Source organism: Crassostrea angulata, chromosome 2, assembly GCF_025612915.1.
Source record: "Crassostrea angulata isolate pt1a10 chromosome 2, ASM2561291v2, whole genome shotgun sequence".
NCBI classification, from domain to species: domain Eukaryota; kingdom Metazoa; phylum Mollusca; class Bivalvia; order Ostreida; family Ostreidae; genus Magallana; species Magallana angulata.
Genome location: NC_069112.1, coordinates 51,132,404 through 51,149,883, shown reverse-complemented (window position 1 = coordinate 51,149,883; position 17,480 = coordinate 51,132,404). Strand labels below are relative to the sequence as shown.

General features: G+C 33.1%; 1 protein-coding gene across 2 annotated transcripts; it reads left to right on the top strand.

Annotated features, from left to right (window-relative positions):
* The first annotated feature begins 4,919 nt into the window (after positions 1-4,919).
* LOC128173194 (3-oxo-5-alpha-steroid 4-dehydrogenase 1-like) lies at positions 4,920-16,225 on the top strand. 2 transcript variants are annotated; one of them, XM_052838920.1, is made up of 11 exons: positions 4,920-5,053; positions 5,394-5,536; positions 7,467-7,550; positions 8,069-8,151; positions 10,260-10,313; positions 11,518-11,610; positions 12,859-12,956; positions 13,369-13,448; positions 14,584-14,675; positions 14,981-15,070; positions 15,251-16,225. In XM_052838920.1, the coding sequence occupies exons 1-11, from the start codon at positions 5,041-5,043 to the stop codon at positions 15,312-15,314; spliced, it is 894 nt and encodes a 297-aa protein (XP_052694880.1). In that variant the 5' UTR covers positions 4,920-5,040; the 3' UTR covers positions 15,315-16,225. The 2 variants fall into 2 exon arrangements, with proteins under 2 accessions (XP_052694880.1, XP_052694881.1); XM_052838921.1 differs by lacking the exon at positions 13,369-13,448 and having other exon boundaries at positions 14,585-14,675.
* The last annotated feature ends 1,255 nt before the right edge of the window (positions 16,226-17,480 follow it).

Below are 17,480 nucleotides of genomic sequence, written 5' to 3'. Positions count from 1 at the left end.
CAACGTCCTTAACTATAGTTTTCTGTCCGTAGTCTACATTTCACAAACGATAAACCTAGTTTATGTAGTTTATCGATTAATGAAACTATGTTAAAGCTCATTTTTTGTAAATTTGGCGTGACAGTTTAATAACACAATGTTATCAAAATTTATTTATTGACCTTACTTAATATTCATAGAAAATTATGAACTGATCATTTTAAAATCGAAAGAATTGAAATAGGAAAATAACAACTAGAGCAGAGCTCGTGGCAAAGCCACGAGTAGGTCTTCCGTTGTTGCTGCGAGATGAAAATTTATGTGATTTGGTGTCAAACGATTATAATGACTAATGACTAAAATTTCACTTCTGCTTTTGTTATAAAAACGTGCTGTGATTGAAAGCCTGTATAAAGACAGGAAGAAAATGTTTTAGGAAAACTATTTGTCGAACACAGTTTGTGTAATTGTTTTGAAAACTCTTTAAGGCCCTGTCACACAAAGTTGCGTTCCCAGTGCGTGTTCACAGTGTTGTAAAATTAATGGAATCGCCGTAGGATCGCAAGGAAAATTCAGAAAGGCGTTCTTACAGAGCTCCCAACTACGTTACCACAGAGTTCTACTTGGCGATTGACTGCCCTCTCGCTGGGTATCCGCCGAGCGCTCATGACATGCTAGGAGTTTTTACCGCGCATCCACAGCGTGCTCTGCGCGCTGACTGTGTGCACATGCGCTGTTGAGACTTTACGGCGCTGTCATGGCGACCTTACTCCACTTCTACGGCGTGTTTATCGGAACGCAGAGCCACGGCGCGTACTTTGAACAAATGTTCTAGGCTAGGATATCCCACCGCGGCGAACGAAGATGCCGTTGAGTTGTTACGGCGCTGTAGAAGACTCTAGTTCGTTTACCATGGCGTTTTACATTATTCGATTACGCAGCGGGATCGCTGTGAGGACGCAGCTCCAGTGTGACAGGGGTTTAAACAATGAGAAGTTTAATGGCGAGTTAAATTTTTCAGGGTAGCATGGATTGTTATATATTACATGTACCCATGATTCATGTAAGGAAATGTAAGTAAAAACGTGCATAAAAAACACGTTACTTCTGTAAATAAATCTTTCTAATTTTTTTAAGACTATGTGCAAGTTTGAATTTGTTTCGTGCTGTCAAAATTTGGTAAATAGCCAAAATTGATGGCATCTATGAAAATTTATTCAGGGCTAATATTATTTGATAATACAAGTAGACTTGAACATTTAAAAAAATCATCAGCTATCTAAGATCATCGGGAGAATTTATGCATAAGTGAGCGTCTACATTTTACTCCTGATATACAGACACCGCTATGTAACGTAAAATTTAATAACATTATTTACAAAAATGAATATTACTTCTCCCTACGATGCAATAATATTCAAAATCCCTATTTTTAAGTCAGCTTTTTCTCCTTTATCGGATCAACAGTTATTCTCTCGGAGAAAGTTTACGTATGTATTTTTTAAAAAAAAGGAGAAACTTCAATAAAAATAAGCGGGAAATAATGGTGTTACGGTTTTTATTTTCAGTTGATTTAATTAAATGTGACAAAGGCGCATATTCGGTCGGATTTTTGGTAACATGTACATAAAGTAAATTTGATGCAAGTTCCATGTTTGTTTTTTGTGGTTTTTTTTATTTTTTTTGCTTTTCTCTGCTTTATCATAAAGATATATAAAAAAAACTACGTACATGTCACAAGCAATATTTGCCTTCTCTATTTATCTTGTATTTTAATAGATTGGGTAATCATTGATTTGTTGACCTAAAATTAGTATTCCACTGGCTGTAGCTAACCTTGTAAGTAAATTAAGTTGCATGACATCCTCATACCACACAACTTCAATAGAACTTTTTTTTTAAAATCAATTTTCATATAATTAGCAATAAAGAAAATCCCCAAGAACACATGTCCATCTTTCTGAAGTGTAACTTTGAGAAGCGCATATTTTTTTTGGAGGCAGATATGTCGCTATATTATAGTCTGTAAGTCAAATAAACCAATCTGTCCTAACTTGCAATACTTTGATGATTTCTATGGCGACCACCTGCATAGCATAATGTAGTCGTATTTCATAACATCTTATCCCAAGAAAACATTACATTTGACTTAAAACTTTTAATTATAATATATATTATTCTGTTCATAACTATATATAATAGAAGTTTAGCGTGTTCGACATGTTAATTTATTATAGCCACGTTCTCAGATTACGATCCCGCACCTTTAATGTGAAAATGAAAGTCTTATTGTTTGAAAATTGACCACTTTGAAGAAAGCACCCTTCGAACAGTTGATTAATTACATAACAATTGATGATCTGCAGCCATAAATAAGCTGGAGCTATATATGTTCTGAGCTGTTTGCGCTGTTCAAAGTGACACAAGATTTTCGGCAGCACGTGGCGATTGAATTTACGCAACAAAGAAAGTTGAAATTTACAAAGACTGACCGAATAAAAAAACGGGTGGGAAAGAGAAACACGCTCAGGAGAAAATGTTACACATAAGAAGTCACTATCAAATGATTTTCGACAGATCTGGAATTTAAAAAAAAAAGAGCACTTGGCAGCGGGGCGGTGGGAGGGCAACACAGAAATAAGTTCGTTTTCACAATGAAACGAACGACCATGTAGAAACAATACAGAAGTTATTAATATGTGACCGATAGAATCTAAACAAAACTTGTTTCAAAACTCATGTGAATATTCTTTAAAATAATCACCGAATGCCTTAATTCAGGGCATTCTCTTATCGTGTCAGCACCTACCGCAAACATGGCACTTTGATCATAATTTGATTTGATTTTTTAAATTACATTGTACGCTGTCGTACAAATCAATGCTAAATCAACTGTACGAGTAAAATAAATTTATCGGTTCATCTGAAACCAATATAATAGTTTAAAACATAATAAAAATAGTTGCGTTCGTACAAAATACCAAACATGCACGCGTGATAAGGTACATGTAGAGGTCACTTGCGCGGGATCTCCTCGGCCATGTGCGAGAGATGATCATTATTTAAAGGTTTGAATATTTGTGGTGTTGTTTTTTTGTTGTTGATTGAAAACATGATTTGTACAGTTTTTAAAACATTTAAGATTTACAAACTAACCATTCAAATATGTCTCAAGAGTATTTCCGATTTGGAGTAATATCGCTTTTATTAATTTTCAGAACGACTTTTTAATTTACTCTCCAATGTTTAATTCACCTAAATACAAGATGAACAAACTTTTATAACATAAAATTAAAACAGTGTACAGTGTATTAACGGCTATATAAACTCAAACACGTTCATATTCATGTAAGTGTGCGGGTGCGAATCTTGTGTATTATTAGATAACCGTTTACCGCTAGGTAGTGCAGCCGTGGATAATTTCCTCGGCCGCGGGCGAAGGATAGATTACATAAAGGTTTAACGCATACACACGCACAGCTCACAACCTAGGAAGATTTGAAAAGTTTGCAATTTAATGTCTAAATTCTATCAAATAGAAATTCTTTGTTTACTTAAAACCCACAATTGATATTTATGTCTGATATTGCATTAGGTTGAGAATGGCATTGCTTTTATTAATTAACTGAACGATTTCTTAATTGACACCCTATCGTTTAATCCAATTGAAGAATAAACCTTTATGTGTAATCAAAACTGAAATAATTCTTCAGTTCGCAGCTAGATTAACTCAGATATGAAAGACGCAACTCTCGTGTATTAGATAACCGCTGACCGCTAGGTAGTCCAGCCGCGACCATGGTGACCGATTTTCTCGGCCGTGGGCGAGGGATAGCTTACGTAATAATACACATTTCTGATTCAAGGTGGATTTTAAATGCATGCAGTATGATAACTAAAATGTAATGCATAGATTTTTTTTTCAATAAGTATTTTGTGTTTTACTAGAAAAGAAAAAGAACGTTTTGTTTTTCGATTCTCGTCTTTAAGGATTGTGCACTATAAGAACTAAACAACAATGACTTTAACTTCTATAAAAAAAAAAAAGCATGTGTTCTAATTTTTTTCCCATGAATTAAAGCCTCCTGTATAAACCATCATACTTTATGTGGTAACTTTTTGCCAGTTTTACGCGCAAAGACTTTCGTTAACTTGCCAAATGAAAGCAGGTACATGTTAACATGTAAAGCTTTTTACACTCATACTACACAAATCACTTACAAAATAACATTGTAACGACCTTTCTGAGATCCCAACAAACAACTTTTTCAGCGACAGCAATATCGAAATCCTAACCGTTTTTGAGTTATTAAGCAAAATCCTTTGAGGGCTACTTGCCCTTAATTTAAGGGGTCAGCCCCTTATCATTTTATTGGTGTCAAATGAAAGCCCTTAACATTATGCACAACTTTTGTTCTATATGTATTTAGGAAATATTTCAAACTAAAAAGTTACGAAGCTAAAACATGAGAAAAATTTCGCTATTTTTAAAACATAGATTTCGATTGATTAATTCGAGTGGAATAATTGGAAGAAACTAAAATCCAAAAATCAGCGGACAATATTCAAAGTGTCAATAATAAAGATTTTTAACTATAAATTATTTGCTACGGACCATTTCGGAGCCTTTGTCTGGAAACTAACGCCCCTAAAATTTTAGAAAAAGGGGAATAACTCAAAACCGGAAGTTGCGATTTCAATTTTTTTTGTGCTCTAGAAACCTAATTCAATTTACAATATACCGTGAAAATTTGAATGAAATCAGATGACAAACAAAAAAGTTATTGAGGATTTAAAAACGTCTAGAAGAAGAAAAATTATAATGAAGAAGAACCATCAGAATCAGTACAAGGTCTTCCGTTGGAAACGGAAGACCTTAATAATTTTCGGGGGGGATATTATAAGAACGACCTAACCGTCGTTTTCCATTCATCCGGTGTTTTCTCGATGAAAGTGAAAGTAGATTGACAGCCAGAAGGCCGAAGGCAAAGTTTAGAGTTAAACTTAATAACATACGGTCACTGTCATGTTAATACTCTACATATTTTAAATATTGTGAAGATGTCTCTTAAGTGTAAGTTTTTTTTTTCTGTATGAGAATTATGAATAACGTTATGCTTGGTCAACAGTTGATACTGGACAACGTTGCGTAATCATGTGACAACGATGTCTTGAGTAAATTTTGTGCAATTTGCTAGTTTACAGACAGTTTCTAGTTCATGTTGTTGTATGGTGTGATAAAAAGACGATTGTTTTCTCTGATTTAGTAAACTACACATAACTTAATTTCATTAGTTTGCTCGTAATACAGAGAAAATTTCTCTTATACAACTACATCATGTATGCCATCTGTCTATAGTTACATTTAATCAGATACCATATAAGTTAAGTCTGTAGACGTTGTCATTTTTCAGGGCACCCTTACTCCCTGTACGAAACAGATACCACCAGGTTCTGGGTTCACTATGGCCTAGTTATACTGGGGGCGGTGCTAGCACTGGTTACAGCCGTCGCTCAGTGGAGGGACCCTGCTCCCTATGGGAAACATGAAAGGAAGGTATGATTTTGTTATATCATATACCTAGTAGTGTATCAGCCCTGATACACGTGTTTTGGACTAGGTGAGACAGCAACCGGAAGCTAGGGCTGTATCGCCCTCGGGGCTGATATTTCTCTGTCTCAGCCCGTCGTCAAGGGGGTGTATTGCCCTCAAATTTGAAATTGATAATTTCCATATATCTCTGCTTTAAATTAAGACTAGTTTGTGAAAAAACGATAGAATAACGAATATATAATACAAATCATCACCTTACACGTCTGAATATTTTAATGTATTACCGAAAATTGAAAAATAATAATTCAAAAATAGCGCCAAAGAGTGATGTGTATCTAAGAAAGGGGAGGTAACTTACACAACGGTTGTGTATTTAGAACAATAGCACGATTTATTTAATATCAATCAACGTTTAAATTATGGAGGATATAGAGAAGGATGGAACGAAACTTAATCTTAGAAAATCAGAGATTAGACTGTAAAAATTAAGGGGTTAAAGTAATGGACGCGCTTATGAACGTTCTCCAATAACTTTCTATATAACAGTATAGATCTTTATGAATGGAATCTGACAGGAAACTTACAAAATCCCAGTGAAAGAATTTGACTCATAACGAAGCTGCGTAGGAGGGAAGTTTATCTCACGATAATTTTGAATTCTAGAAGATAGTCCTTCCTTTCAGACGACAGACTCTCTTCTACTGTATTTTAAATGACGATGGTTTGTCAACAAAGTCCGACAACTCTTTACAGTTTTAACACATATAAAAAGAAATAAAAACGAACAAGTTTTGTAAATCCGAAAAAATCTATAGCTTCTTCATGATAAATTATATTCCTTATTTGGAATTTAAATTTGAATTAAAGTCTTTGATTTTAGATATATGATATAAACAACATCACACTTTTGTTTTGATCTCGTCCCTGGTATCAGCCCTCGGATGGTATCGGCCCGCGCCCTTCGGGCTTGGGCCGATACCAACCGCTCGGGCTGATACTAGGGCCGAGATCAAAACAAAAGTGTGATATTCTATATTTATTATACTTTCATGTTAAATACTGAAATCTGATTGGTTTAGACGCAGTTGGTAATCCATTCTATTACCCTCAGCCTTAGCAACACACTTGGCAATGGGTAACACAACGAATTGTTACATGTGCGTAAATTATGCGCATACGTTTCGCCGTAGAATTAACTTCATTTCTTTATAAAAGCAGTAAAATTTTCGTAAAAAGTAAGACATTCAGTATAATAAAATAAATAGTGCCTGTTTGGGAGGGTAATTGTTGAAATTGACACACCTTGAAAACCATTGTCAACCTCCGCTTCGCGTCAGTTGACAATTGTTTTCTCGGGGTGTCATTTTCAACAGTTACCCTCCCAAACAGGCACTATTTATATAATGGCAGTTTTTATGGAGAAATTGTCATTAAACTCTGTTGATCACATTTAAGCTTTTATAATTTAATTCTGGATGTAACGCACATTTTGATTGGCTAAAAAATTGTTTTATATCTTATAAAGAATGTTGTCTATGTCACAGTTAACTAACTTACATCAAAAATGTAACAATCCGCCTGACGTTAGGTTTGATTTGTACATTTTGAAGTCATTTTAAAGGTCAAATGACTGTTTTTATCTATAACTAATTACAAAAAATTAAATTATAAGCAATGAATTCAATATTTATTAATTTTATATGATACAAAATAATTTTGGACAGTTTACGCTTTTTTATAAACCGCTTTACGATTTTTAAAGCGTAAACCTCCCCAAACCATTTTATATCATATAAAACAAACCGATATTGAATTCATTCCTTAAATAATTCTCAGACATTTTTAATTTGAATATGATTTGTTTAAAACAATAATAAGTTTAACTAATGTTTGAGACAGATTTTTATGAGATGTAGATTTCTTTGTATTGAAGGATCAGAACTGGGGCCCAATGATTCCCCAGAGACTAGGACATTTCTTGTCAGATGCTCTACCAGGTGTTGTCCTGTTTGTACTGGTAAGATACCATCAGAGATAGATGGAAGCTCTTTTTCACTAAGTTTTATGCACTAATATACAATTATTTAATGCTTGAGCAGTCGATAGACCCAAATATTTTTCCCGAGATCGCAGTCTATTGACTTGGGGTCCAATAGATCACAGTTTATTGACCGGCGGTCTAATAGATCACAGTCTATTGACCAGCAGTTCAATAGATCACTTTCAAATCTGAATACACATACAAAATAGACGAAATATTTGATTTGTAATAAAACAACAAAATCCCTTTGATTAGGTAATAATACACAATGTGCTGATCCGGCATATTCAAAATTGAAAGTGGTATATATTTTAGCGATATATTTAAGGTTTCATGGTACATGATAATATCCAACTGTTTCTGCAGCGTAATGATATAAATTGAATAGATCATTTAAAAAAGCAGCCCTCTCGTAGATGTAGATGGAACGAAACATTCTTTTTATCATACATGTATGTATTGTAGATTCCTAATTTAATTTTCTGCATTTGTAGGTATTTGTTTTCTATGGAACACAGAATAAAAACTACATTAACTACATATTTTTGGCTATGTTTTTATCTCACTATGTTCATAGGTAAGTGGAATTTATTTTTCATTTGAATAAAATGAGCAGTGTTCTTAATTTAGCAACAACTTGAAATAACTTGTCCATGTAACTGTGCTTCATATATATAGATTTTATGTGAAACTTTTTAACTGAAACGCAGGTCTGTTAAGGCTTCCGACAGCAATGTGTAGAGAGTCACTTGTTAACTTTGTACTTAATACAATATGATGTCATAATCAACTTTGACCTCACAATCTGCATTCCATTCGATAGTTCTCAGGGAAAGTGTTGTAACGTTAAACTTTTAAAAGAGTGAATTATAATGAAACAGTATTAAAACTTCTTGTTTCCCTTACATGAATGCTACCCTTAATGCTAGACTACACAATTTATTCATATTAATATTCAGTATCAGTAAAAATTGACAGATGTAAAGCTTTGCCTGAAGTGAAAAACTACTTATTACATGTAATAAGTGGTTTGGAGACTCTCCCTGCTAAGAGTAAACAATTGAATGAAGAAATTTTAATGCATGTAAAAACAGCTTGGTGCAGATGAAAAATCAATACAATTCAAGAATATTTTTAATTAGGTTAAATTGGGAGAGAATATAAGTACCAATGTGACTCATGCTTGGAAAACCAACAGATTTACCCCAATTTTAAATAATCGCTTTCAATTAATAAAGTTGTGCTTTATTTTCATGATTTAGCGAAGTGTTTTTACAATATTTTTAATAAACGAAATATTTATTTCAAGCCAAAACAAGAACTTCAAAGAATATGACATAACAAAGGATTTTTCCTATAAATATTTATGATTTAAAGTCATTAATCACCTGCGCTGATGCGATTTAATTAGATAATTTGCAATGTTAGGATATGGACGTCATGTGACAACGAAGTACATATGACGTCAAAAATATGCATAAAAAAAAAATGCATCAAAAATAATGTTTAACATTGCTGTCAATATATGTTATTAAGATTTTAGGCAATACCCTGGTCAAAGTAGTTTTTTATTGAATAAAAAAATATCGTTTTTCAGCCGTATTTTAGCTCCGGGACACCATAACATTGCTGCGAAACACATATGATTTTTACATCAAATGTTTCCTTTTTTTTTTTACATTTTTCATTCAAATTAATACATAAGTCAAAATTTTGCAACTTATAGTTCAAGAAACTATCATAAGTAAAATTCTTAATTAAGGACCAGTTCTATATTTTCTCTCCCATTGGACAAAACAGATCAAAACTCACCCAAAGAGGGCATTTGGGAAAATGGCACTCAGTGCCTTGAACTAATATGCTAATTCATAGATCATTTTTTTTGCATTTGGCCCCAATCAGTTCATGTTTTACTCATTGAGTGCTCATTCACAATAGATGTGAAGTGACCTTGAATCAAGTATCAAATCAAAAAGGTCATAATAGCTCTCTGTTTTCAATATTTGTAAGTTAAAAGTTTAACATCAAAGCACCCTAATATTTCTATACAAAGATTTGGACCTTTTAGCTTGTCACAACCTGGTCACCATCTCCATAATGTCTATTTAAGTGATAGAACTGTTTTAACAAGACCTTGGACTTTCGGTTGGACGTAGCTATCTATTTCTTGTGTCAAAACAAATTAAAAATGACGTGTTTTCAAGCAAAATATACCGGTACACTGATTGCATAGTCTCAGCCCAAAAGCCAGACAAATCTTGTTGATTTCAAAGAGCCATGACTGAGTGGCCATCAGTGAAATAGATAGGCCTATGTCACATTGCTGTTTGACACGACTACCAAAAGTCCAAGCTCTTGTTAAAAGGGTTCTAATCTCTAGTGAAAGTCATGTACGAGATTTTACTTTTCAGAGGCAAATTTACTGTCATATGGGAAAAAAATATCATACTACCGGAGTTGGTTTTGGCTTTGACATGTTCATATTAACATGTGCTCAACCATGGTTCTCAGTGATCCAAGGCTGATTAAGTGGCTTTTGTCATGAGTTGATAGCTTTTTATGTGATCATGATTAATGTAGTATTGAAAAGAACTGAAACAATAGGGTTTACTTAACAATGCTATCAATGTTGTGGTTCTCAAGTTTACAGCAACCTTCTTTAAACAACCTGATCTGACTTTACAGAGGCATCATACACCCTCTCATAATGAGATACAGAAATCCAAGAGTTGCCATTGGGTAAGTCCTTGTTTTTTATTAACATAAATCAGTTAAAATAAAACTCTATTTAAGAAGAGTTTCTGCATCAATGTGATTTTTAATTACCACATCATTCTGTCTTAGACTTGCATGAAAGTTGTTTGCCTTAGGTATATACTATAAAGTAGTAAGTCTTGATGTTATGTTAGCAGTATGCCTGTCTTGTGTTTAAATAAATTGTTTGAATTATTTCTTAAATTTTTATAGGATCAATAGTATTAATGCCTGAACCTGATTGATAATGCTTCAACATGTCTAAATAGTTAATACTCATGAAAAGCTTGAATGTAAAAGTCAAAGTACATTATACTATGCCTTGATTTTGTTTTTGATTTTTTGCCTGTATTATGTCATAATAGCAGTCTTGAACTGTATCTAAAAGATTGAAACATGACTAAATAGTATGTATTGAAGTTCTGACAACTTTCCTGTAAGTTCTTCCTTCTGCTGTCTCTGTGACAGATTTTTTTGAATCTTGAAAAAATAATGCTTTTAGTACAAAAGTGTTATCATCATGACTGTGTTAATAAAAGATATACCAGTAATAAAAAGACCTGTAGATATTTAAGAAATAAACAACGTTATTTAGTGAACATGGCGCTATGAATAGCAATTGCTCTGTTGGCATATTCCATGATGCGCGCTAGCGCATCATGGAAAATATGCCAGCAGAGCAGTTGCTATTCATAACGCCATGTTCACTAAATAATCGTTGTTTATTACTTATATTTGCATTTTACCACTCGCAAATACCCTGTATTAGCCTAGACCTTGACATTTAGCTATTACATCAATAGTAAACATTAAGACTGTAATGTATCTTTTTAATTCACATAGATTTGTTAACAGAATCAATGATATGTTATAACAGTAATTTCTTTAAAGTGTTATCAAAATCATGTTTTAATATTACATGTAAATACGTCAATTTTAATGGAGTTGGAGAAAAACACATGATGTATCGTATAGTGGTTTAAATCTATAAAGTCATGGAAAAGTAAATATAACGTTACACCTTTATGACGTCATAGTATACTGACAGAGCAATTGCGATTATAGAGAAATAATTGCAGCTCCACCGTATGGGCTTACAGTGGGAAAGAACAATGGAAATGCATATATATACATGTAAGTATAAGACTTCTGTGTATTATTTCTGAATCATTGGTTTATTGTTTTCCAGAATAACACTAGGGGGCTTTTTTCCAAACTGTCTGTACCATTTTGTGAATGCTGATTTCATAGGATCAGCAGAGTACCACAGTAACTACTATTAGTAAGTTTATTATTATTATTAGTAAGTAAATATAATCGGCAAAATCACCCGCACGTATCAGTTGAATGGCTACGGATAAGCACATACTGTGGTTTCATCAGTATTCGTTGAATATTAATTTTCGTGGATTTCGTTGTTAAGTTGATCCACGAAATTAAATGTTTATTGAAGTTCAATTTCAAGTAACATTTTGTATTGATAGGATCATTGGCCACGAATTTACATATCCTTGAAACTAAGGTTCTCAGAAAATCCACGAAAATTGGTACCCACGAAAATTAATGAAGCCACAGTACTCTGTATACATGCTAATCTTCAGAAAATAACTTTAACAACAGGCTGTAGGTCAGGTGAGGAATCTTTAAAATATTACAAGTACTGAATATTGTCATGAGAGTTTTAAACATTTCTATTAAATGGTGGATGGTTCTTTCTAATTTTCTGAATGTATAATTAATTTTAAGGGTTTTTCTATCTTTGTTAGCCAAGTGTCCACTACATAGAGTAAGGGATACGAAGGCATGGCTAGAGGGTATGGGGTTTTGCTGTATGTTAATATAGGAGACATCTTTTATTTAGAGAACATAGGAGACATCTTTCATTATTAGAAGAATATTTTAACTGCAGGTGCATGTGATATGAATGTATCATCTTCTTTGGTTCTTAGTATTGATAGGAACCCTCAAATAAAACAAGAGGCCAATGGGCCACATCGCTCAGCTGAACAATATCAGCCTAGCCTAGGATTGAAGGACCTTTACAAAAAACTCAATATCACAATACAATACAAAATTATAAATTCACAAATGTTGCTTTTTTCTATTTTTTATACAGAGTTTACAATGTACGAGGACCAATAAAAATTTACGAAGATACTGATATAGCTCTTTTACTTAACGTCATATTATCACCAAAATTTGGTCGACAAAATTTAGCAGTAATTTCAATCAATTATCTTCCACTGGCTCGCATGCTGACTGACATTTTTCATACTTAATGTTTGACCATAATTAATCATCGAATTGTCTACGGATTTTTCCGTTTTTCCTGATTACGACAAAAAGCACACGTCGGGTGTCAGTAGAGGATGCTCACTCCTCCACGGCACCTGATCCTACCTCTATTTGTTAAGAGGTCCGTGTTTGCTCTAGATCTGCTCTTGTTTTGTATTTTTCCTTTGGACCTTTGATCTGAACACTGTTCGTTATCACCGCATGTCATGAAGTAATGTTCAGTAATATGTTACAGTGACCCTCGTTTTATTGTGGGCGTCATTCTGTTTTGTGCTGGGTACGTCATCAACAGACACTCCGACTTGAAGCTACGGTCTCTGAGGGACACCAAAGGTAGACATTCTACGTCATCAGCTACGTCACACTTCACTATATAGTGCATGTTAAAATGTTGTTGTATGGCTTTTATAAGTTTTAATTATTGCTTTTGCTTTTTTTGCAAATAATATAAACCAAAAAACCCTGCCATGAAGTCTTGATTTACAAGGTGTTTTTATTAGCCATAACGAAATTAATTTTTAATATTACGAAGCTCAATAAAAATTAACAAAATGAAGCAATTAATTATTTGATCTCAGATCAAAAACACAAGTCTGTGTTTTATACATGTGATTCATAGTTGTACTCAGAGAGTACGCGTAAATAAAACTTCCGCATTGCAGGTGAAACATCGCATCGCTACATCTCAGTCATATTTAATGATGAAAATAGATTAGTATAAGAAACATTTCACCATTTTTGCTAGATTCTATCAATGAACAATACCAGAGGACCAGAAGTTATGATGCTATGAGTAATCATACGGAAATTAAAACAGAAAACCCTCCGGCTGGTAAGAAACCGGTAGAATTGACTTTAACATTGTAAGAGAGTGTGTTTCTCCAGCAGATCTCTATATTACTCATATCTTTGGAACCTGACGCGAGTTGTGTTTAGTACTTCATAAAGCTCACAGAACTACATTTAGAGTTTGTTCTGTTTAGGAACAGACAGTCTCAGGAGTGTATGATATTTTGCCAACAATTTGAATTTCTTTAAAAGAAACAAGCTGAGATAACTATATTTATTGCTTTGCTTATTTGATATTTTCGCCACCTACGTATTATGCTGTATATACATTTACTGTTTGCAAATTAAAACTAAAAAAATAAGAAAATACAACAAACAAACAAAAACAAAACCAACACAACAAACACAATTCATACATTATTACTTCTAGGAAGAACAAATATGTTTCATACAGATTCTGATCTTACAAACAAGAGCATCAACTTGTACATATTAATGAATACTACGTGTCTGGTACCACGTGTAATGGAACACTAAGTGGGGTTACATACTCCACTTCCTAATAGATTAAATAAAATCAGAAATATCAAAATGTCCCCATCATTCTTTTTTTCTAGGGTCTGTTTTACAGAACTTTCTAAACTTTGTGACATGACTATATAAAGCTTTCATTATTTTTACTGTCAGTGTATTTTTAGTTACAGTTGAACGTCGATATCTCGAACACTGATATCTCAAATTAATACATTGGATATGTCAAAGTTTTTAAACAGTCCCATCTAGTTCGAGATAACGAAGTTTGACTTATTTTGTACCATTGATATATATTTGATAAAACCGACATAATCTTGTGGTCAATTATCCTGACTTTCATTTCGCAGAATAAATGTTAAATATGACTCAATGATTGTGGGTTTTTTTTGGTCAGATTTAAAGAAACATGGAAGATAAATATCTGTAATTATAGTATATAAATATATGTATTAGATAAATGTATGGTTATGTATAATTTGACAGGGAGATGCTCTCTGTTAAAGACGAAGTTTAAGCTTTTTTAAGATTGAAATGTTCTATATACATGTATTAAACTTCTGTCAAATGACATCTGTTGAAATGAGACTGCGTTATCCACGGCCTACAAGAGTTCTAACTGTAGAGGTGGTGTGTTACAGGGTGTACGGGTTACTACATACCGTATGGAGGCTTCTTTGAACTAGTCACCTGTCCCAACTATTTCGGCGAGCTGGTAGAGTGGATTGGATGGTAAGTATGGTTTATAACCGTATTTTCTCGGTTTGTTTCATAAGAAGAAGAAGAGCGCAAGCTTTAGTTGAATATTGAATAAAAAATCTACATTTTTGCAGCTGTATTTCATACAGTTACAATATATTTGTCAAAAATGCTAGAAAAATTTCTATTCGTTGAGAATTCGAATACCTTATAAAATCTATATTAAAAATCCTCTTCCGACGACTTAATATCCTTCCGATCGTAGTTTGTTTTGTTTTTTTTAGCTAATATCGAACAATACCAGTAAAGAAACTTTACATATGTATTTACGTTTACAGGAGCCTGGCCACGTGGTCCTTTGCCGGTCTGGTGTGGACGTTGTTTTGTGCGGCAACATTTGTTCCGAGGGCCCGACACAACCACGCTTGGTAAGATGACGCGGCTGGTATAATGGTAGGAAATGGTTCTCAAGATCTTTGATGATTGTCTTACAGTTATATGGATAGGTTAAAAATTGTAGTAAAAACAAATTGGAAATACAATTTTGTTGCAAATGATATTTTATGCTTTGTAGGTGTATGTGGTTCATATACGGCTCTTTGTTGTAGGTACAAGTCGCAGTTTGATTCGTATCCACCAAACCGGAAGTCGCTGATCCCCTTCCTGTTTTAGAGTTGGTATTGCTCTCACTCATTGGTCCATGTCACGCTCATGCTTTACCCTAGGCGAGTGGAGAAGGTCCGATATATAAAACATTACTGGTTCTAACTCCATCAAACATGAATAATATCATTGAATGGTGCATCTGAAAACACAATGGAACCAAACAGACTTTGATGTTAAATCAGAGCCATCATTTTTTAAAGATGCTGGAAGACGTTAAAAATACATGTATTGTTTATGATAAAACGGAATTAGGTAATAAAACAATTACTGTATGTAATGCCTGCACAGTCAGTTGACCCAAATTTATCAATAGATCATAAACTGAGATGTTGCCTGCACCAAGGGAAAAATATTCGGGTCTGTTGACTGCTCAAGCATTAAATAATTGTTTATTTGTTTAATATTATATGTAGAAATTTTAATCAAATCATATGCTATGTATATGATTTAGAAAAAAAATAGTTCTATATAATATCATATTGTATTGAAAATATTGACAGTGCATTTCCCTTGTATCATATGATAAAATCTAAGATTTTGATAACTCGTTTTCTCTAGTTTGACCAGGCAGATGTAGGGACTTGACATTATTTGATTCTTGATATACCCGTCCCTTTGTGTACGGATGATTTCACTCAGTATTTTTTAGCATCATATCAGTAATCACATGTTTATTGAAACATATCATAATTTTTGGAATATTTTCTAAGGTAAAAGCATGCGCTGTATGAGTGTATCTTGATTTATTGTATAAATTGTTGCTGTATATTGTGGCTTGTATGTTTTTGATTTGCATACAAATCTTTGGGTTAGTGCAAAATGTAACTCAGGACTTCAAGTTTTATTCTTCCTGTTTTATAAGAAATGTATGAGAATATTTGAAGTACACGTATATAAAAGTTTTATATATATTTATATATATATACTTGTATTTTTTGCATTGGATGGAACTAAATACCGACTCTATCAACGAGACCAATTCAGGGTGTAAAAAGAATTCTTTTACTAACTGAAAATAAAACGTTTGCCAAAGTGACCGGGTGCTTGGTATCAAAGACAGTACGTCCCGAGTACTAGTTTTTGTCATTACATATCTAGAGTCTTTTGATGAGTCCATTACATGTTTTTATAAACCTCAAGAAAGGATATCGACCGAAACCGAAGTACTAGTATCCTTCATTTTATTAGGGCTATTATAATTGTATTGTTATGATTAATACATATCATTTAATTCTCTTCAAGATCATGCCAGTAAATAAAATTGGTTCATGGTGTATAGAAATTGAAGTCGCTATTGAGACGTCGCGCATGCACGAACCTGTAATTTGTTATAACAATTTTTTTTAGTTCATGTATGTAGGGAGGTTTATAATTTTCTGGTTTTAATATGGTATGTAACAGAGTTATCATGTGACAACAATCGACTTATCAATTGCCTGGAGAAAACGATTTTATAATATATTTGTTCAAAATCGTATATTATGATTATGCTTTTAAAGTATTGTTACTTTATGGATAATTTAAAAAACCCACAAAAATGGTCACCTTAAGGATTACGTTTACTCAGGGTTTGAGATTTCAAAAAATATTTTTACAAAGTTCAATACCTGAAGTCAAAAGTTTATTTAAAAACACAATATAACAATTTTATTCACAAAAATCAATATTGATATCCATGTTTTGTTATTTGAGGAAGATATGCTACGATAAAGGTAGATAATAATTGAAACAGAGGAAATTCGGACTAATTTTTTCATTTTCTTATTTTCTCTTAAAAATTTGTTTGTAGCAATGTAATTGCAAAAGTTAAGTTTCTACGTGTTTTTCCATACCAATTTGCACAATCTATTGTTGTATTATATCATGTATTATTTTATATCACTGGCTGGCACGCGATGGGAAAAATCTTTAAAACACTTAAAATTAATTCCAGATAGAATATCTCGAAAATTTGATCATTGATCTTATATAATGTTGATGTCATCAATATAAAGACAATAAAAGTAGTTTAAGGCAATCAATGGTTTGGAGCTCTTATTAGTCAGTTTTTTTTGTAAAACTCGATCAAAAAAGTAGGTCATTGACCTAGTTATTTGAAAGTGAAAAACAGCACCACAGTAGTAGGGCTATAATGTAGAATAAGTAGTTTTTCGTTCCTATTTTTTTGCCCCT